Source organism: Herpailurus yagouaroundi, unplaced genomic scaffold (genome assembly GCF_014898765.1).
Source record: "Herpailurus yagouaroundi ecotype Mexico unplaced genomic scaffold, PumYag 29, whole genome shotgun sequence".
Taxonomy (NCBI): domain Eukaryota; kingdom Metazoa; phylum Chordata; class Mammalia; order Carnivora; family Felidae; genus Herpailurus; species Herpailurus yagouaroundi.
In genome coordinates this window covers 24909871-24932274 of record NW_024412377.1, presented here as the reverse complement: position 1 = coordinate 24932274, position 22404 = coordinate 24909871, and the positions used below count along the sequence as shown (strand labels likewise).

General features: G+C 36.9%; 1 protein-coding gene across 7 annotated transcripts in view; it reads left to right on the top strand.

Annotated features, from left to right (window-relative positions):
* Positions 1–22404, top strand: part of DROSHA (drosha ribonuclease III) — a 133497-nt gene that overhangs the window by 56913 nt on the left and 54180 nt on the right. For 6 of the 7 annotated variants that reach the window (XM_040494622.1, XM_040494600.1, XM_040494629.1 and 3 more), the window contains 4 exons: positions 2171–2340; positions 9800–9924; positions 11560–11659; positions 13082–13189. In XM_040494622.1, the coding sequence (XP_040350556.1) occupies positions 2171–2340; positions 9800–9924; positions 11560–11659; positions 13082–13189 (503 nt within the window). The remainder of the gene's footprint in view (positions 1–2170; positions 2341–9799; positions 9925–11559; positions 11660–13081; positions 13190–22404) is intronic. The other variant, XM_040494616.1, reaches the window with a different exon arrangement.

Sequence of the window (22404 nt, the reverse complement as noted above, 5' to 3'; positions counted from 1 at the left end):
CAGGGAGATTGAAATGTTTTTTTGGGACAGACTCTGAGAAATATGCCCTTAACAGTGGAAGTTTGTTAATCAAAGGTGACTCTTGGATTTAAAGCAGATGTTTTGTCATGAGGCATAAAAAGATTTCGCTGCTGTGAGCAGTATTCTGAATCAGTAGGTGGAGCATGTCCTCATGTGGGTTGATTGTATTTTAGTCACTTCTTGGACTTTTTCTTTTTTCTTTCTTTCTTTTTTCTTTTTTGGAGACTCTGTATCTTTGATTAAGGGAACTCTGTTTTCAGAATGCTATCTACGAAGATTCCTCTAGGAACTGTTGTGATTAATCATTATTAGCTTACATATGTCTTGAGGACCTGGAGCTTGTGTTTTTGTTTGTTTTTTTCCATGGCTGTGACAGGGCACCACTCATAGTGCCTGGCACATAATGGTAAAAACCCTGCGCCCTTGTGAGAATAGAATGCAGAGCTCTTACTGTGCTCTGTAAAAGCTGTGCAAGATCTGACTTCCCTGCCATCTCTTTCGTACTCTGTTCCTTACTTCACTCCATCCACGGTGGCCTCTTTGCAGTTCCTAGAACACATCGGTCCCGCTTTCCATAGGACTTCTGCTGTTTTTTTCTATCTGAGACACTCTTCTCCCAGATTGCTGCATGGTGGGTTCCTCTGCTTCTTTCTAGTCTTTGCTCACATGACACCTGTTTGAAGACTCCTTTCCTGACCACCATTTTAAATACAGCCGTAGTGCCTTGCCTATTTTGATTCTGCTTCACGGAAGAATGTTCATCTTGACCTGCTCTGTCATGTAGTTTTTTATGGTCTCTTTCCCTTCTCTGGAATATAAGGGGTTTTAGCTGTTAGGTCACCATTGTGTCTCCAGGGTCTAGAAGAGTGCCTGCTGCATAATAGGTGCTCAGTAAATACTTATTGCATATAAGCAAGTATTTAGTGAATGAATGCATGCCTACATATATAGTAGCTCTAGAGCAGCAATGCTGTCCAGTTCTATAACAGCATCTAAGATTTAAAAAAAAATACAGATCAAAAAGGAATTTTGATCTTTACTTTCTTCTTTCTCAGATGTGTAATCCTGTCCAGGCTCTTATCTCACAGCAACTTATATAAAGATCTTTTATCCTCTTTCTAGTAACCCAAATTCCTTGGGTACCACTAATCCCTCTAGCACAAATAGGACACTCTCATCTGTGCCCACCCATCCCCATCATCTTGGTCCCCTTGTTTCTCCATGAAGTGTTTGGCCCTATGTTGCAGTTCCTAGCATATCTCCTGACCTGGGGAGGGTGGTCATTGTTCTCCATACCTTCAGACCGCTTGTCCTTCCTTGGGTCAAGATTAGGCAAAGAAAAGGGGTACAAGGTGGTTGCATACATTGGTCAAGAAGTTAAGCCCAAAGAGACGGCAGAAGCATGTGAACACAAAATTAATGGCCACATTATATTAATGTCTTTGGTTCATCAAGTACCAGATTAATTGGCTCTTTCCAAGGTACTTTAATTATGTCCTTTGTTGTTTTTATGCTCTGTACTTGGTAATATATGCTTCTGTAAGCCTCAGAGTACTCGGTATTTTTTCCGTGTACTAACTCCATAATGATCTTCATGATATTAGTACAGGCTTTTTAGTGCTATTCATCACGGCAGGTGCAGCACATTAGCACCAAAAAATTAGACCATAATGCAACAATACCTTATTGGAAACATCCATAAATACCTCATAAAAGCTTAGAATTTCCTTAAGACAGTAACATCACTTCTAAAGAGCTTTCATCTGTTACCTTAGAAGGAATGATAAAATATTTATGACATAACATAGTTCTGTATATTATAAACTGTGGCTCTTTATGCTAGGTGGTTTTAAATTTATTTAGGTAGGCACTTTTTTTATATTCATGCCTCACAAATGGAGCCTTTTATCATTTATAATGTTGTTGTTGCCATTTTAGTAAATGAGATGGTTTATGAGCACTGTTCATCAGTGAAACAAATGGCTTTTGTATTATTTGGCACCTGGTTAAACAATGTAAATTCTAAATTACTTTTTTATAAATTTCCCCTTATTGTTTTTTTTCCCTTATTGTTTTGTTTTTCCTTATTCGGCTGATGATTGGCTGTTAAGTAGCCTTATTTTTCCCTCTCTTTCCACTCCTACTCTAGATGGAGGAAAGGAGGTGCTGTCCATGCACCAGATTCTCCTTTACTTATTACGGTGTAGCAAAGCCCTGGTTCCCGAAGAGGAGATCGCCAATATGCTTCAGTGGGAAGAACTTGAATGGCAGAAATACGCAGAAGAATGCAAAGGCATGATCGTCACCAACCCTGGAACGGTATGTTCTGGTGCTTTCACGTTCTGAGACTGAATTACATGTTCTGAGACTCTTTCCGGGTTTGAATGTTGACAAAAACAGTAACAAAACATTTTAAAAGTTTTAAGTATTCATTCTTGTCCTTTGAATAATTTTCCCTTTTTAAAATTTCATTTTATTTTTTTAATGTTTATTTATTTATTTGGGGGGGGCAGAGAGAAAGGGAAACAGAACCCTAATCAGGCTCCACATTGTCAGCACAGAGCCCATTGTGGGGCTTGATTCCACAAACCATGAGATCATGACCTGAGCTGAAATCGAGAGTCAGGTGCTTAATGACTGAGCCACCCAGGTGCCCCAAGTAATTTTTCCTTTTAAATATTTAGTAAAAAAAAAAAAAAAAATTGACAAGGGAGTCATATTGAGTAGTAAATTTCTCAGATTAGTAAATTTTGCCCATTATGGAGAATTTAAAAGTTTTTAGGTATGTTCATATCTGATTTTTTTCTGAGTATAAAAGTAACATACTTCACTATAGAAAATTAAGATAATAGAGAAAACATCCCAGAGAAGACAATAAAAGTTATCCATGGTTCCATTTTCCAGAGATATTACTATTTACTTTTCTAACCTCTTTAGAGACTTTCATATTGTTTTAAAACAAAATTGGCATCATACAATTAAATATTAATATTCAGATGTTTTTCTTTTCTTCCTCTTCCAGAAACAACCATAAAATTAATTTTTCATAGTCTTAGTTTCTTTATGAGTATAATTTGAAAAGGCTCCTAAGTTATTTAATTTACCCCCTATTATTGGACACCTAGGTTGCTTCCAGAGTTTTGCTGTCACAAATAGTGCTGTAGTGAATTTGTATATGCATATATAAACACATATATACATAAATATGTATGTATCATTGATTATGTATCCATTTAGTGTTTTAGGAAGAAGTCCCATAAATGATATTAGTAGGCTGAAGATATACACATTTTAAAAAGTTTTTATTTATTTATTTTGAGAGAGACAGAGTATGAGCAGGGGAGGGGCAGAGAAAGGGAGAATCTCAAGCACGCTCTGCACTGTTAGTGCAGAGCCCGACAGGGGACTCAAACTCATGAAACTGTGAGATCATGGCTTGAGCTGAAACCAAGAGTTGGATGCTCAACTGACTGAGCTACCCAGGAGCCCCTGAAGATACGCACATTTTTAAGGCTTTTGATACATGTTGTAAATTGCCTTCTAGAAAGGTTCTAAAATTTGCACTTTGACCGGGAGTATATGAGCATGTCCATGTCTTCATATTGGTTATAGTATACTAGTTTAACAAAAATACTATCAATTTACCCGGGGGGAAAATTATGTAGTTCAGTATTTATTTTGGTTTCTAGCAAAAATTGGTATTTTAAATGTTTCTTGGCCTTTCATGTTTTCTTTTGATAATGACCTATTACTATCTCTTGTCTAATTTTCTTTTGTGATACTTGTCCTTTTTCATTGATCCTTTGCCATACTTATTACCAATATTTCCCATTTCTTTGTTTCTTAATTTTTTTTCTAAAAATTAGCTTCTAATGTTAATTCTTGAAGTAAAAATGAAAATATTAAGAGCAGAAAGTCAAAAGTTAAATAGATTCTCTTATAAAGAAAATGCTGTTTTGTATATTTATATGAATTAAAAGTTTTTTCTCTAAAGTATGTTACTGTAATCATAAAATAATTATATATTGGCTTCTTATCAGGATAAAGTTTTCCAGAAATGGAGAATTAAAATATTTTTATGTAAAGAAACAGAGTAATCTATTTAAACAAAGCTGTTGTTTTTAAAAGGCTGCCAAATTGTTTAATAGCCTTGATTCATAAAAATAAAAACTCTGGATCAACTTTTTCTAGCATGACAGTAACATCTGTACAGACAAAATGTTACTATTTACAAATCAAACATTCCGGCTAATACTGATTGTTTCAAACAAATTTAGACAGTGAAAGTGTTTAATAAAAATATGTTTAAACATAAAACTTGTTTAAAACTTAAAACAATCATACAGTTTTTACAATTACATTGTTAGGCCACATAAATAATTGTTAAAGTAACTCTAAAATCTATTAAGTCATAGCATTATGACAATATAACTGTGAATTTGGTTTTTCTTCTTAAATAGTTGCATGAATTTACATTTCTTCTGCCAGTTTTAAAGTGGGGTCAGAGGATGGGTGGGGGTGACGGTGGTGGGAGACACACCTTTTCATCTTGGTGGGTCTGCCTGAAGAGTCTCATGATCTGTAGTGGACACTTTGGGAACACTTTCACCCTGGGGCTTCCTTCCACAGAATGGTTAACATTTACTAAAATCCTAGAATCAGTTGGAAAGCTTTTGAAAATGTAAGAATGCCCTGACTGTCCCCACCCATATATATTTCAAGTATGGGGCCCAAGGATCTCTAGTTTAAAAAAAAATCCCGCAGTGCTTTTCTGATTCATCCATTGCTTGTTTTTGAGCCAAAGGCATTGAGGATATTTACTCCATTGCCGTGATTATCATTTAGCTCCTTTGTTGAGGGACTACTGTTTGAGCTAGGTGTTAGTGAAGTACATAGATTATATATGTTGTTTGTCCGGGCACAAACTCGTGGCATAGCCATATGAAAGTAGTCTGCGATGAATTGTTGAATCAGTGGACTAGTCAGTCGAAAAGCCAATCAAGAAGGCCTGTAGTTTCAGGCGGGATCCCTGGACCAGGCTGCCAGGGATACTTCATAAAGGCTACAGGGAGGTCTTTAAGGAATCAAGAAATTGTAGAATTTATTGGCATGAATAAATTCATATACTTGGAAGGATAAATGGCCAGTTTTGAAGATAATGAAACCAGATTAATCAGGATGAAAGGTTTATGTTGGGAAGTAATCAGAAATAAATTAAGAGGGGCGCCTGGGTGGCGCAGTCAGTTAAGCGTCTGACTTCAGCCAGGTCACGATCTCGCGGTCCGTGAGTTCGAGCCCCGCGTCAGGCTCTGGGCTGATGGCTCAGAGACTGGAGCCTGTTTCCGATTCTGTGTCTCCCTCTCTCTCTGCCCCTCCCCCTTTCATGCTCTGTCTCTCTCTGTCCCAAAAATAAATAAACGTTGAAAAAAAAAATTAAAAAAAAAAAAAAAGAAATAAATTAAGAAAGATAAGTTTGGGTGCCAGACTTGGTGACATGTTAAAATTAATAAAAATATGTTTAAAGGAGGAAAATATTCTGAAATTCAGTATCATGGAAACATCATTTCATTATATCTTTTGCGAATAGAGCAGAGTAGACATGGCATCACATTTTATCCTCTGCAGTACTTGCTTTGAAAGATTACCCAGTGGTAAGAATATTGGAGACTTTATTAAATTTTTCAAGCCATTATGGTCACATTAAGTACTTTATTGCTGCAGAACTTAAAAGAATTAATCTCCCTCCTGAGGCACTTTGCCTCTGCCAGGGAATACTTTGGTCATTAGCAAGAACTTTTTTTTATTCTTCCTCAAAGCTGGTATGATGGATATTGTAGGGTGTGGCCAAAGTCTAGAACTTATTTCATCTTGCCCCTCTGTAAATTTAGAGATGCTATAGATATTTTATTTTATTATTTTTTTTTTATTAATTTTTTTTTTTTTAATTTTTTTTCAACGTTTATTTATTTTTGGGACAGAGAGAGACAGAGCATGAACGGGGGAGGGGCAGAGAGAGAGGGAGACACAGAATTGGAAACAGGCTCCAGACTCTGAGCCATCAGCCCAGAGCCCGACGCGGGGCTCGAACTCACGGACCGCGAGATCGTGACCTGGCTGAAGTCAGACGCTTAACCGACTGCGCCACCCAGGCGCCCCACTATAGATATTTTAAATCACAATTTCTTTGGTTGATGCCATAGCATGGTGTTTAAAATCATGAAAACATGAATAATTCACTAGCATTTTCAGTTGTGCGATTCCTCTTTTAAAACTGTATCCTGCTGCTTAGATATACAAAATCTTGGTAACATTTCTTAGACATAAATAACATGTTGCTACTGATGATGGGCGTTTAAATAATTTCATATTAGGTTACCTGTTTCTAGAAAATCTTCTCCAAGAAGTTTATTAATTTTGAGAGCAGAGTTCAACTTTTCCAAATACTAGTGAACTTTTGACTGTTAAGTGAGATTTAAATATTCTTTTAAAACTTAAGTATACATTGTTTTCTAATCAGTGTGTATGAATTTACACAGATGTATTTATTTTGTCACTTACTTGGATTTGTCAGATGGCTGAGTGGGGCTACAATTATGGGTAGGGTAACCAGCTTGTTTCAGTTGCTGGGGGTTTTCCCAGTTTTACCATTGAAACCCCTCTGTCCTGGTTAAACCAGGCCACCAACCAGACTCTGACTGTGGGCATTGCTGTATGGCAGAATGAATCTTATTGGCCTCCACGTGGATCAACTCTGTGGCATTTGGCTCTAAAGCAGCTGAGTCAAAGAGTTTAGTTTCTAATTAGGGACTGCTGTGAGAGCTGGATATAAGCAAGGAGGTTATATAATAGCTTTTACCATCTTTTCACAAACTTCACCTTTTAGGATGAAAGAAAGGTATTTCACAAACAGTATGTTGTTAACTGAAGAAGGAACCACCTGTTCACTTCTTCCTGTATTAGAATAAAAAAAATGAGGCTTCTATTAAAATTAAAAAATGTTCTCCATGGACATAATGAGAAGCTTAACCATTTGGTTTTTGTACCACCATACCTTCTATTTTAAAGGTGTAGAATTAAAGGAATACATAAGATCAGGAGTAAGACAAGGATGCTCACTTTTATTCAACATGTATTGGAAGTCCTACCAGAGCAGTTAGGCAGGAAAAAGAAATAAAAGGCATCCAAATTGTATGGAAGAAGTAAAACTGTCACTATTTGTAGATGATATGACTTTATATATAGAAAACCTCTAAAGGTTCCACCAAAAAACTGTTAGAACTAATAAGTGAATTCAGTGTAGTTGTAGGGTAAAAAAAAATCAACACGTAAAAATTTGTTGGATTTTTATATATTAACAGCAAACTATCAGAAAGAGAACTTAAATTAAGAAAATAGTCCTATCTATAATTACATCAAAAGAATAAGACACCTAGGAGGAAATTTAAACTAGGAACTGAAAGGCCTGTCCTCTGAAAACTGTAAGACGTTGATGAAAGAAATTGAAGACACAAATGAAAAGGTGTTCTGTGCTCATGGATTGGAATTAATATTATTAAAATGTCCATATTGCTCACAGAAATCTGTGGATTCAGTGCAACCCCTATCAAAATTCTAATGGCATTTTTCACAGAAATAGGATAAACAATCCTAAAATTTGTGTGGAACCACAAAAGATTTTGACTAGCCAAAACAGTCTTAAGAAAGAACAGAGCTGGAGGCATCATGTTCCCTGATTTCAAACTATACAACAGGGCTATAGTAATCAAACGGTATGGCATTAGCAAAAAGAAAAATAGACACGTTGATCAGTGGAACAGAATAGAGAGCCTGGGAATAAACTCCTGCATATATGGTAAATTAATTTATGACAAAGGAGGCAAGAATATACAATGGGGAAAGGAAGTCTCTTCAATAAATGGTGTTGGGAAAACTGGACAGCCACATGTGAAAGAATGAAATTGGACCACTACCTATGCCATATGCAAAAATTAACTCAAAATGGACTGAAGACTTGAATGTAAGATCTGAAACCATGAAACTTACAGGGGAAAACATAGGTGGAATCTCTTTGGCATTGGTCTGGGCAATGATGTTTTCGTACCGGACTCCAAAAACGCAAAGGCAACAAAGGCAAAAGTAAACAAATGGAACTACATCAAACTGAAAAACTTGTGTTCAGTGAAGGAGATCATCAACAAAATGAAAAGGCCACCTACTGAATGGGAGAAGATATTTGCCAATCAGATATCCAATAAAGGGTTAATATCCAAAATATATAAAGAACTCACACAGTTCAATAACCAAAAAACCCAAATAATTTGATTAAAAATGGACAGAAGATCTGAATAGACATTTTTCTAGAGAAGATATAAATGGCCAACAGGCATATGAAAAGATGCTCAACATCACTAATCATTAGGAAAATGCAAATCAAAATCATGAATTGTCACCTTGTACCTTTCAGAATGGCTATTACCAAAATGACAAGAAATAACAAGTGTTGGTGAGGGTGTGGAAAAAAGTAACCCTTGTACACTATTGGGAGTGTACATTGGTGCAGTCACTGTGGAGAACAGTATGGAGGTTCCTCAAAAAATTGAAAATACACCACATGACCCATGAGTTCCACTTCTGGGTATTTATTTGAAGGAAACAGAAACACGAATTCAAAAAGATACGAACGTTTATGTTCTAGCAGTATTATTTACAGTAGTCAAGATACGGAAAAAATCGAAGTGTTCATCAGTAGATGAATACACACACACATACACACAATGGAATAGTGCTCAGCCATAAAAAAGAATAAAATCTTGCCATTTGCAACAACATGGATGGGCCTTGATGGTATTACCCTAAGTGAATTAAGTCCCAGAAAAAGACAAACACTGTATGATTTCACTTACATGTGAAATCAAAAAACAAAACGAATGGACAAAGCAAAGCCAAACTTAGATACAGAGAACAGATTGGTGGTTGCCAGAGAGGAAGGGGAGTGGGCAAAATGAGTGAAGGGGATCAAGAGGTATATACTTTCAGTTATAAAATATATAAGTCATGGCGATGTAATGTAAAGCATAGTGACTATAAGTCAGTAATACTGTGTTGCATATTTGAAAGTTGCCAAGAAAAGATCTTGAAGGTTCTTATCATAAGAAAAAATTTTGTAGCTTTGTATGGTGACAGTTGCTAATTAGACTTGTGGTGATCATTTCATGGTGTATACAAATATTGAATTATTATGTCCTATACCTGAAACCAATATAATGATATATATGAATTATCCTGCAATTTAAACAAAAGAAAGGAAAAAACAAGGTACATAGAGAACTAATGGAAAAAAATATGGAGAGAGGCATCTGTGTACCCTGAGTAGAAGTAAGCCATTCATTTGATATGTGAAATGAAACAGAATAAGCCAGCACATTTCTTCCCTGTAATGTGGAATATTTCCCCTGTGTCTTTAGAGAGGTTAAGGAAAAGTTATATCTGACTAGGTAGGTGTCCTTTTAAAAGTTTAATTTTTAAAGGTTTCTATGTGGACTGCAAAAAAGGACAGACTCATTGTTCATTATGCCAAATGGCATAGACTCATTTACAGGGATGACATTATAGTTTTTATATAGAATAGCTGCTATGATTAAAGTATTTTAAATGACATTTTCCCTTGGGGGATGAGGCTTTCCCAGAAAAAAACCCGATTAATTTCTTCCTTACTTAGGTTAAAGTCAATACTGAAAGTCTTCTTATGGGAATAAATGGCTTTGATTTTTCTCTCTAGAAACCTAGCTCTGTCCGCATTGATCAACTGGATCGTGAACAGTTCAACCCTGATGTGATTACTTTTCCGATTATCGTCCATTTTGGGATACGCCCTGCACAGTTGAGTTATGCAGGAGATCCACAGTAAGATATTTCTCAGTGTTTGTCATAGCCAATTTCACCTTCTACTAACAGCTGAATTAGCAGAGGAATACCCTTTAGTGGATGCTTTCTTTGTAAAAAAATTAAGACCTGAAATGAGCCATGTTTCCAAATTTAGGTTACCAAATGAAACACGTTTTGGTAGCTCCTGAAGAATTATTTTCTCTATTGATTTGACTGTAGGTAATTATTATTCAATAGGATTATCCTTGGCAGTTTTGGTCAACATGAGTCCTGTATGTTTTTAACCTTAAGGAACTTTTCCTTTATTCATCATTATAATATTTATTGTTATTATTATTATTTACTTTTCCAGTGTACTCTAGAGGAAGGTAACACCATGTTGGTTCCTAGCACTGCCGGATTTATGCAGAGTTCTATTTTGGGAGGCATCTTAATAAGCTCAGGATCCTATGCAAAGTCAAAGGTTGTGTTCTAAGGAGAAGGCATGACTTCTGACTCTTAGAATTGATGTTACTTTCCACGCTTGAGTTTTTCCAACTCGCTTGTTAGTGTTTTTCTGGGAGAAGCTGAGGATGTGTGGGAATAGAAATAGTACCATTATATTCTTCAGAAGTGTTTGGATTTCCTACCTCGTTAAACAAACGAAAAAATGGTTTCCTGACTTAATTTTTTTTTTTAAGGATTCATAATGGGAGAAAAGGGCATGGGAGATTTTCAATTCATAAATACAATTCTGGCTGATACATTAGAAGAGGCTAAAGGGTTTTGTTCTTTTTTTCCCCCCTTTGGATAAAAGTATGAAGCAGTGAACCAGGCACTGTGTAAGTACTTCTTTCTTTCCTCCATTCTCTAAAAAATTGTTACCAAAAAGGAGAGACCCAGCTAAGGCCAAGAAAGGAGCAGTTTGAATATGACAAAATTCTTTGAAAGTCCCTTCTTGTCAAAAATGTTAGTAGAATGTGATAGGCTGTCGTGGACTCTCCGATGGCAGGACTGTGTGCTGCTAAAGGACCGCATTTCTCTTCATTCCCAGGACGCTTTAACAGGATCCTTTACACTGAGCCAGCTTATCCCATATTTGGCTGCAACAAATAAGCTTATTTTTGTCATGGTAAATACAAATTGGTGCACACCATTCGTCTTTTTCCTTCTCCAGTGGAGAAATGGAGACAGCTGTGTAGCTTGGGTATTGGCATGGATGGGGTTCTCTTTTCTAATATTCTCCAGCTTTTATTTTCAATGTAGGCAGTTCAGAGACCGACAGTATCCTTGTTAAGTAAGGGATCTTTCTTTCAACAACCTCAGAAAGTACATATTTAAATAAAATAGGTAATGATGAGAAATGATACATATTTCTGTTGGTTTTTATGTTTCTTTGGAATTCTTTCCAGAGAGATTCAGGCATATAGTGACACCTCATTTTCAACACAGACTTATAATAATGAACTTAATTACTAGGTTCCAGATGACTCTTGGTCATCCTGCCCCACTGCCCCCAAATCATATCCTTCCTTAGAATGAAGGTTTGTTACCATTAAGGATCTCCAAAAGAATGTAATTTATGATTCAGCAGGCCTATTAAAACAACTGGTTTTATTGCACTTCAGATTCTCGTTCTCCTTGTCTGAGATGTCTGTCTGTCCTTTTCCTTAGGTACCAGAAACTGTGGAAGAGTTATGTGAAACTTCGCCACCTCCTAGCAAATAGTCCCAAAGTTAAACAAACTGACAAACAGAAGCTGGCACAAAGGGAGGTTGGTATCAAATCCTGTTCTGTGATAAATGATGATGTGCTTCAGATTTATTTCAAGATTATTGCATTACACCATTCTTCTAGAATAAGGTGGAAAAACACTTAAAAATATCATACTTTTTCCTCACATTGGTATATAGATTGATTTTCTTTTCCATCTTTCAGTGTCTAAGCATTTTCCCCCTAAAAAGGCCAGTTTCTTCATGGATTCCTACGATTGGGAATAAATGTATCTTTTAGAAATTTTCCAAATTTTAAAACTTGCTAGGTCAGTTTTTTATCATTAATTAGACTGCATATAGTACAACGTGGGTCTTACTCAAGTTTCTTCATCTTAAGGTTGTAAAAGATTATCTTCCATATGTCTGTTAGTTTAGTAGGGTGAACTTCTAAGGTTTTATATCCCAAATTCCATATTTTTTTACTAATGGGTAGTATTATCCCTGTATTCCAGGATTATTTATGTTTTAATTCTTAATTCATAATTTTAAGAATAAGTGGATTCAAAGTCAACATAGATTTTATCTCATTGAAGTTTTATTCTGCTTTGGTAGTATAAGAGAACCAGACTTTGAAGATGGGAAAAGCGTTTGAATTCTGGTCTTGTCCACTTCCTGTGATTTGAGCCAGACATCCTCATTAAAAAGGAGGGAAACAAGGCTAAGAGAGGCTGACTCAAATTTTTCTCTGTTGGTGGACCCAGGGAAATAGGTGCTTGTGTGGACTTCTGAAATACTCCATTGAACTTTCCCCCCAATGATATTTGGTCTGTGGTAGGCACTTAATGGTGGGAGTGGTGCAGTAGTTGTTGTTATGAGTACCTGTGAGATTCTTATTGAGTAAGCATACAAATATAAAATTATTTTTTTATAATTAGTTTTTTGAAGGGAGGTAAAAGGGAAGAGTCTTGCAAAATCTTGATTATGTCTTGCAAAAGTTTTGAATCATTGTCTTTTTAAAATAAAATGTACCCCTGCAAGAGTTTTTGTAAGGGTTTTGCAAATTAGAAGCAACTTTTAGAATTAGGTGGGTTGCAGGTTAATTTACTGATTGTCTTTCTTAGATGTAAATGCTTAACATAAGGCTTGATATAAATATAATTTTTACATGATGATTTTAAGTCCCAAACATCACATTTTGTTTATCAGTACAAGGTCATTTTTTACTTGAACTCACCAGAATAGTCGATTTGGTTTAGATTTTTTTTCTTATGTAGTTACCAGGAAAGACCGACTTACACCCAAGGCTTTGAGGATCCTGGCCTTCATTTCAAGTAAAATATTGTAATTTGGCATAAAGAGGTTTGAATACCTGAATATAAGGGTGATATTCAGTGAATCCAGCTTATAGTCTAATGCTTGATGTTTGGCTTAATATTACCTTACAACTGTCAGGTTACTTATCGTAATGAGTTCTTTTCTAGGAAGCGCTCCAAAAAATACGACAGAAGAATACAATGAGGCGAGAAGTAACAGTGGAGCTGAGTAGTCAAGGATTTTGGAAAACTGGCATCCGTTCTGATGTCTGTCAGGTGATGATGCCTCTGAGAACACAATTATACCTATATATCTCTTTTTTTAAAAGGCATCTGCCACTGAAGTTTTCCTAATTTCCATGAATTTCCGTAGAACATACTGTCTTATAGCTAAATGGAACACCAACCATAAATTGTTTTCTATTGTTTGGGTTTTGTTTTTGTGTCCATTTTCATGTTGTCTTGTTCAGTTTTGTGTGTGTGTGTGTGCACGTGTATGTGTGTGCCACTGCGTGTGTACACGTGTGCATGTGTGCAGTGGTGGGCAGTTACTTGGTAGTACTAAATTCTGTCTCTGCATGTTGAGTGAAGGCAAGTCTGTTCTTGAAATGCCCCCGCCTGTTCGCAGCACCTGTGTGGGTGCTTCTGAAAAGAGCTCCAGCAGCTCTACAGGCAGACTCCTGAAGGTGGTGTGTACAAACTTTCCAGACGGATGACGCAAACTTACACTTTAGAGAATTGAAGGCATTAATGAACAGAATCAGTGTAAATTTCATATTTGAGCCAAATGATAATAGTTTTTGATGGGTGAACTAATAGAAGAACAAGTCAGCTATATATGACTGTCTCACTAGTAACTATTTTTGTTTTCCCTATGAGTGGAATTTATACCAGATTAGAGATTCCTAAAACCGACCATATTCCTGGGCTCTTCACTTGATTCTTTTGTTATGATTGGTACTGGTTATGCTCCATGGGAATTACAGTAGCAGAAATGAGTACACAGGCAGGGATCAAGTAATGTAGTTCACTGTGTTCAGGCTTTTGGAAGAATACTTACAGGCTTCCACTTAATTCTGTTTTGATGGTAGTATATATTGTAATCAGTTCAAGCAGTCTTAGGAATTTATTTCATCATAATGAGGTTTATTTTTTCCTTAAGTCGGTGTTGGCATTTAATTATTATATTGAACAGTGGGATTTAATCTTATCATTAAATGTATTGCTGTGTAATTCATTTATGTTGTGATGTCTGGAGCTACATATTTTTGTGTTAAGATTAATTGCTATTGATGCAGTGTTACTAAATAGTTTGAGAATAGTTACCAACAGTGGCAACCACCTATATCTACCAAGTCTTCAGTTACTTTGTTAACTGACCAATTTTTTTTTTTTTTTTTTACCATAAGTACTTTCAGGAGTGAGTATCTCTGTTGATTCTTTCTTAAAGCCACTTGAAGCCATGATACCCAGGTTTTCAGTTTCTCCCAAACCAACATAATGTCATCCTAAGGTAGACATTATAAGAACAATATGCGGAATGTTCAACAATCTGTTCAAAATCTGGTGCTTTCAGTGATAAGTCAGAATTGATAGAGACATCATAAAATTGTGGAACATTATAAACTGGAAGGAACCTTAGAGATCTTTCAGTTCAGTGGGTTTTAAACTTGTGTGTGTGTGTGGTTTTTTTTTTTTTTTTTTTTGACAAAACCCTATGGAGCCCTAATTTGTAAAAAGATAGAAAATAACTAAGGGGTGGTGGGAGTGGAGGGAGTATCCTGTTGTATTGATTTCCACCCTTGTAGCAGGCCCTAAGGCAGTTTTGTTCCACTGGACACAATTTTGTTTAAAGTATTGAGCCCTTGGGACACCTGGGTGACTAAGTCAGTTAAGCATCCATTCTTGATCTGATCTTGATTGGCTTGGGTCATGATCTCACTCGTTATGAGATTGAGCCCCACCTCGGCTCTGTGCTGGGCAGTTGGCTCCATGCTGGGCTTGGAGCCTGCTTAAGATTCTCTCCATCTCCTCCTGCCTCTCTCCCCATCCTCAAAATAAATAAATAAATACATACATACACATACATACATACATACAAAAGTGTATAAATAAATAAATAAATACAAAATTAAATTAAGATAAAATAAAACAAAGAGCCCTTTTCCCCCCTTTCTTTTCGGTGAAATGTGTGCATATGGGTGCTGAATAATCTTTTCCACTGCAGTTCTGTGTTTTTCAGCTGTGTCACAGATTTCTTATTCTGGCTTGTCAGCTAGATTAGAAGTAGCTGGAGGACTAGGTTATCATCTCTTTATGTATTATATTTAACCTTCTGTCTGGAGATTGGCAGGCAAAAGCACTCAGTTAATTCCTTTTACTAACTGGTCAGAAAAATTGGACCCTGATTAAAACTCCTGCCAAGGTGAGTACTCCTTGATCTAATAATAGTCCTTTGCTCTGAAGGACTCCCACTCTCCCAAAGACAACTGCCATCTGTTTAGAAGCCATGCTTCCAGTCTCCAGTCCTATTTTTTACAAGTAATGTTGGCTTTATTTAATTTCTTATCCTAGAATAAATGTTTCTTTTTGTGTGTGTGTTCCTGAAATCAGATGGCAGGTGGCATGTAATAATGCAGTTTAAAACATTCAAACTAAAGGCGTTTAGTATGTTTGGTAATGAAGAATAAGAATCTGAGAAAGAGCAGTTAAATGAAGTTATACACTGAATACTTTGAGTAATCCTGAAGCCTGTGAATAGGTAGACTCATACCTAATTTTTTTTTTTAAGTTATTTATTTATTTTGAGACAGAGAGCACACAAGCAGAAGAGGGGCAGAGAGAGTGGGAGAGAAAGAGAATCCCCAGCAGGCCCCACCCTGACAGTGCAGAACCTGATGCAGGGCTTGGACCCACGAACCACAAGATCATGACCTGAGCCGAAACCCAAGTCAGATGCTTAACTGACTGAGCCAGCCAGGCGCCCCTCACACTTAATTTTAAGGGGAAAAAAACCACTTCTCTAAAATTCTCAGGGGTTGGGCAGGGGAAGGATTGTCTATTTGGTAACACATTGATGTAGAACCCACTGTTCATAAGTAATAATTGCTACTAGGTTGCTGGCAAAAGCCTTTTGATGTTATCTTGCTGCCTCTGAGATGAAACTGTTGTCACACATCTGAGGTGGAGAAACTTAAGTACCAGCCCTTTATTCTAGATGTATAACCTCCCACCGGAGAAGTTACAGGGTTGTTATGAGGTTAGAAAATTCTATCTGATACTCCAACCAATGTGAGGAGGAATGGGAAGCTAGGTGTGGTCCTGTAACCTATAATTACATGTGAACTAAATGCAGACTTGAGACTGTGTTTAGAGACAAACTATTGAAAGATTTATTCTGTGTTGCTGTTTATTAAAGTGAATTCTAGGTAACATGGGAGGAAAAAAAGCAAGAATTAAAACCTGAAACCAAGGCTGAAAAATTCAGCAGTAGGACTCAGAAAAGGAAGAAAGGCAGCATGTTGCTACAGGATCTGTATTTTAAGAGTGGGGTTCTGCCCACTGAGGTTGAATTGGTATCTTATAGAAGTAGGTGCCTGTACCCTCTGCTATGGTAAGGAGGTAGATGGTCCATGGGAATCAATAAACTGAACCATAAGAATGGAGAATGGATAAATGTGACAAACAGAGACATCAAAAAAGAAGCAAGGAATCTGCCACCATTATGGTTATATAGCCCATATAAGGCTTATCCCAAACTGGGGAGATGAACTCATTGAGAAAACTAAGGAGGCACAGGTGCATGGAGAATTGCTGTTGGTGCTAGGGAGACAAGCTGAGTTGTGGTGGTTGGTCTTTGTACTGGGTAGATCCAGGGCTATATTTGGATGCATTAATAGCTGTGCTGTCTTCCCATAGTAACTCTGGAATGGAATGGAGGGCTGCCTTGCTGGATCACAGTAACTGATACTCTCGCTTCATGATTTATCAAGGGGACTGAACAGTGTAAAGAAATATCTCTAGGGATTAAGAGTTTTGGACAACACATTGAAGGAATCATTTTCTAAGTTTGAACTTGGGAGAGAAAATGGAGATTTATACCTCTGAGAGACATATGGCTTCACAGTTACTGATAACAAATTTTTGGACAATGAGAGGTACTTATTTTTTTATTTTATTTTTTTGAACTGGAGATGTCGTGCTTCTCGTAATGGAAGAAAAGGAGATTTTGCTTTGATGGCTGACTGGCCTGATAGAGAACTGTTAAAATTACATTTTTATTATACAAATGTCAGACATATAAAAGGTCAGGGAGAAAAGTGTAATGAACTCTATGTAGTCCTCACACGGCCTCAGTGGTTATCAGCAGCATTTCTGTAATATCAAATACCAGCCAGTGTTCATGTTTTCCTGTTAGATCTGTGTCAGTCTGCTTGAATTGGGATTCAAACAAGATTCATACATTGTGATGAGTTGATGTATTTTAAGTCTCTTTACCCTAAGTTCTCATTCCATTTTCCCTTTGTTTTCCTTGCAAATTTTTGTTGTTGAAGAAACTCAAAGCTCGTGTTCAGTAATGGAAGTGTTCCTGCGGTCTGATCTGATCTGAATTTTGCTGATTGTAACTTGATGGTATCATTTAACATGTGCTTCTCTCCCTTGTATATCCTATACATTGTTATAAACTGCTGTCTAATACAATACTACTGGCTACACATGGGTTTATAAACTTAAATTAATTAGAATTAAATGAAATTAGGGGTGCCTGGATATCTGTTAAGGGTCTGACTTAGACTCAGGTCATGATCTCACGGTTTGTGAATTCGAGCCCCATGTTGGGCTCTGTGCTGACAGCTCAGAGCCAGGAGCCTGCTTTGGATTCTGTGTCTCCCTCTCTTTGTGCCCCTCCCCCACTTGTGCTCTGTCTCTCAAAAATAAATAAATGTGAAAATATTTTTTTTAGAATTAAATGAAATTAAAAATTCAGTTCTTAGTTGTCCTAGCCACAGTTCCAGCCCTTATTAGACACATCTTGCTATTGCCTGTTATAACAGCAGAGATGCAGAATATTTTCATCATCATAGGAGGTTCTGTTGAATGGCACTGATCACTTGTAAGTATATTTTTTTGCGCAACCTACTCTTAAGTGGTAGTGTGGTGTCTCTCTCCCTGTCTCTTTTTATTGTAAGTGGATTATTTAAGGGTGCCTGGGTGGCTCAGTCAGTTAAGCATCCATCTGACTTCGACTCAGGTCATGATCTCATGGTTCCTGAGTTCGAGCCCTGCGTTGAGCTCTGTGCTGACCGCTGACACCTGGAGCCTGGAGCCTGCTCTGGATTCTGTGTCTCCCTCTCTCTCTGCCCCTCCCCCTCTCACACTCTGTCTCTTTCTCTCTCACAAATAAATAAACATTAAAAAAAAATTGTAAGTGGATTATCCAAACATTTAATAGTTCTTTTAGAGAGTAAATTCTGTTCATAGAAATCTGACTTAATCAGACCATTTTTTTTTTTTTTTAATTTTTTTTCAACGTTTATTTATTTTTGGGACAGAGAGAGACAGAGCATGAATGGGGGAGGGGGCAGAGAGAGAGGGAGACACAGAATCGGAAACAGGCTCCAGGCTCTGAGCCATCAGCCCAGCGCCTGACGCGGGGCTCGAACTCACGGACCGTGAGATCGTGACCTGGCTGAAGTCGGACGCTTAACCGACTGCGCCACCCAGGCGCCCCAATCAGACCATTTTTCAATTGAAGAAATAAGTCTTTGAATTGGAATGTATTTCTCCCCAGTCGTATACCTTATTTTAAAAATTGAAGTATAGTTGACATAAAATTAGTTTCACGTATACAACATAGTGATTCAGCAACTGTATACACGATGAAATACCACAATAAGTGTATTACAGTATTATTGACAATATTCCGTATGGTATGCTTTTTACCTCTGTGACTTATTTATTTTGTAACTGGAAGTTTGTAACTCTTAATCCCCTTTACCTATTTCGTCCATTTTCCTAATACCCTCCTGTTGGCAATCTCCAGTTTGTTTTCTATATTTATGAGTCTTTCTCTCTTTTGTTATTGTTTGTTCATTTGTTTTGTTTTTTAGATTCTACATGTAAGTAAGTCATAAGGTTTTTGCCTTTCTCTGTCTGGCTTATTTCACTTAGCATAATACCTTCTGGGTCCATCCATGGTCTCTCTTTTGTGTGTAGCATTTTTAGTCACTAATGAATTATGACCTAGACCCAGTAATTCACTAAGAGCTTCCAAAGTGATATTTTAATTCTGTCTTTCTGCATTTATTAGTTAGAATACTTTAAAAAAGAATCTTTCCCTCATTAACTATTTGATATTCATACCAAAAAAAGTACTCATTTTTCTTTAATACACTAATAATAGTCCCAGGATAACAATATTAATGGCACCGATTATGGGAAGCAGTTGTTTGGGGGTATTCCTTTTTATCTGTGATTATCTACAGATATGACACAAGGCATGCACACACATTACTGTGGTTTGGTCACTTGTGCTTGTATCACAAACTGGGTACACAGATTCATTTATTTCATTTGACTTTTGATTTAAAGTGTTTCTTTTAGAAAGTATTGTTTCGTAAATCTGTAAAATATTTTCCATGTTTCCAAACTCAGGTTTATAAAGCCAAGTCTGTTTTAAAAAAAATCTAATTTGTATCTCTTTCCTCTACTCCTTTCTTGCCACTCTGCACCCCTAAGGGTAGCCATCTTTTAGAAATGGTTTAATTTTTTCCTTTAATATAAGAAAACACATGGGGCGCCTGGGTGGCGCAGTCGGTTAAGCGCCCGACTTCAGCCAGGTCACGATCTCGCGGTCCGTGAGTTCAAGCCCCGCGTCAGGCTCTGGGCTGATGGCTCAGAGCCTGGAGCCTGTTTCTGATTCTGTGTCTCCCTCTCTCTCTGACCCTCCCCCGTTCATGCTCTCTCTCTGTCCCCAAAATAAATAAAAGTTGAAAAAAAAATTTAAAAAAATAAAAAAATAAAAAAAAATAAAAAAAAAAAAAAGAAAACACAGACACACGTGTGCGCACACGCACGCATACATTCTTTGTATGTTTGGCCTCCCCGCTGTCAAACTGTTTTTTGTTATGTGGTCCCTGTGAGCTCCATTTTCGTTGTTTGTTTGTTTGTTTGTTTTCTCTTTTTTTCTTTTTACATCTCTTTGTATTCGGGAAGGTTCATAATTCTGTATGAATGGTTATCTTTTTATTAACACCTTTGTAGTCTAATGAAACTTCTCCCTCCCCTCCTATGTGTGTCCCATTGCCCATTATTGAAAATAAATGATTATTATTTCTTGTGCTTCTCTCTCATCCAGCACCTAATTTGAAGTGATTATCCTTTTTTAAAAAATGTTTATTTATTTTTCAGAGAGAGAGAGAGTGAGCACGAGCAGGGGAGGGGCAGAGAGAGAGGGAGACAGAATCCAAAGCAGTCTCTAGGCTCTGAGCTGTCAGCCCAGAGCCCAACATGGGGCTTGAACTCATAAACTGAGAACATGACCTGAGCTGAAGTCGAATGCCCAATTGAGCCACTCTGGTGCCCCTCAAGTGATTATCCTTTTGTTGCAAGTTAGTATTTATGAGACACACAGCAGCCTCATCCCTACTCTTCATGGACTTCACGTTCTCCCCTCATTTTCTGATAGTTGTAGTAATCAGAGTATTAGGCATTTTCTATAATGTTGACTCACTTATTGATTATCTGTAGTTAAAAATATATTTGAAAGTAATTGCTAGTTTATATGGCAGTGTCTATCCCCCTTGTTTTGATTGTCTGAGCTCCTTTCTGGCAGATTCCTTAAGAAGGACTTATTGAAACAATTATCCTTAAGGTCCTGCATGTTCCTAACCCTTTGTCTTTAAATATAAAGGCCACTTAAACTGGATTTAAAATTTGTGAGTTATGTTTTCTTTTTTTAACATCTTAAATGTGTTCTCTTTGTTATCTGGCGTAAAGCTCTGTTGTCAAAAGTGAATTGTTGTCAAAAATTCATTATAATATGAATTTTATAAGTGACTTGGCCCTTTTGTCTCAGTGCCTAAAGGATTTTTCTCCTTTAAAAACTAATAATAGCCATACTAGAATATGTCTCCGCTTTTTTGGTTAATTTTTTCAGATAATGCTGTGTACCCTTCAGTATATACTTTCAAGTTGTCTTTTATCTCAAATGTTTTCTTGAATTACGCATTTCATTATTCTGTCCTGTTGTATTGATTTTCTTTAAGGATTCATGTTATATGCACTTTGTACCTTCTTTGTTTATCTTCTGTATCTATCATTTTCTTTTGAATCCTGCATTTCTTTTTGATTTTTTTATTTCTCTAAAATTTTGCCTTTTTCCATCTTTTATTTCTCAAAGGCGCTATCCATTGGTTAATTTGCTGTTCATTCTCTTTAGTCTGTATTCTTAAAATGATTTTTTCCTTTTGTGTCTTTTCTCTGAGGTTTTTCACTTTTTTTCAAATCTTCCTTTCCTCCAGTCATTTCATTTCCGAATTAATGTAAATGTAATACTTATTTGTAGGGTTTTTTTTTTAATTGCTTCCTTTGTTTTCTTAATTTTGTTTATCTTATTTTGAAATGTTAGGTTACAGCTTTCATCTGTTTTGTTGGCATGTTTTTCTGGCTTTATTTTTTAATTATCTGAGGAATCTTATTCTGTTCTTTCCATTTTCTGATAAAATCCTTGGATGGGGTATGATCATGATTTTGTATTGCTCTTCAAGTTAAATAATGTTAGATAAGTAAGTGAAATATTTTCTCATACTTTTAGGAGGGAGGTAGAAGTCAGATTAACTTTTCACGGTTAAAGAGCCCCTCCTGCTGCTTTTGCAAAGTGATAAAAGACATGGCTTCATAATATCTGAGACCTGCCCTCTCTGCTTTCCTCCCCTACTTTTATCTGGACTTTCTCTTTCTTTTGCCCTTTATTCTTCCTCTCTTGCTTAAATGTGGCTTTTACTGTCCCTACTTGCTTCACCATGGGACTTTATCCTCGAAGGGAGCTTCAGTTTTTAATTTTGAGTATTTGTAGGGCCTTAGCTTCTCTGGCAGCATTACACTGTCCTCTTGTACTCACCCGGTAGATTGGAATCTGCAGAGCCCTCTCCAGTTTTGGTCACAGTTTTATTTTTTTTATTTTTAAAAAATGTTTATTTTTGAGAATGATGGAGATAGAGTGTACGCAGGGGAGGAGCAGAGAGCGAGGAAGACACAGAATCCCAAGCAGGCTCTGGGCTGTGAGCTGTCAGCACAGAGCCTGATGTGGGGCTTGAACCCGCAGACCATGAGATCATGACCTGAGCTGAAGTCATGAATGCTTAACCAACTGAGCCCCCCCAGGTGCCCCACAAAGATTGATAATATAAAAAAGGGCACCTAGGTGGGTCAGTCGGTTGAATATCCAACTCTTGCTTTTGCCCTGGGTCATGATCCCAGGGTTGTGAGAT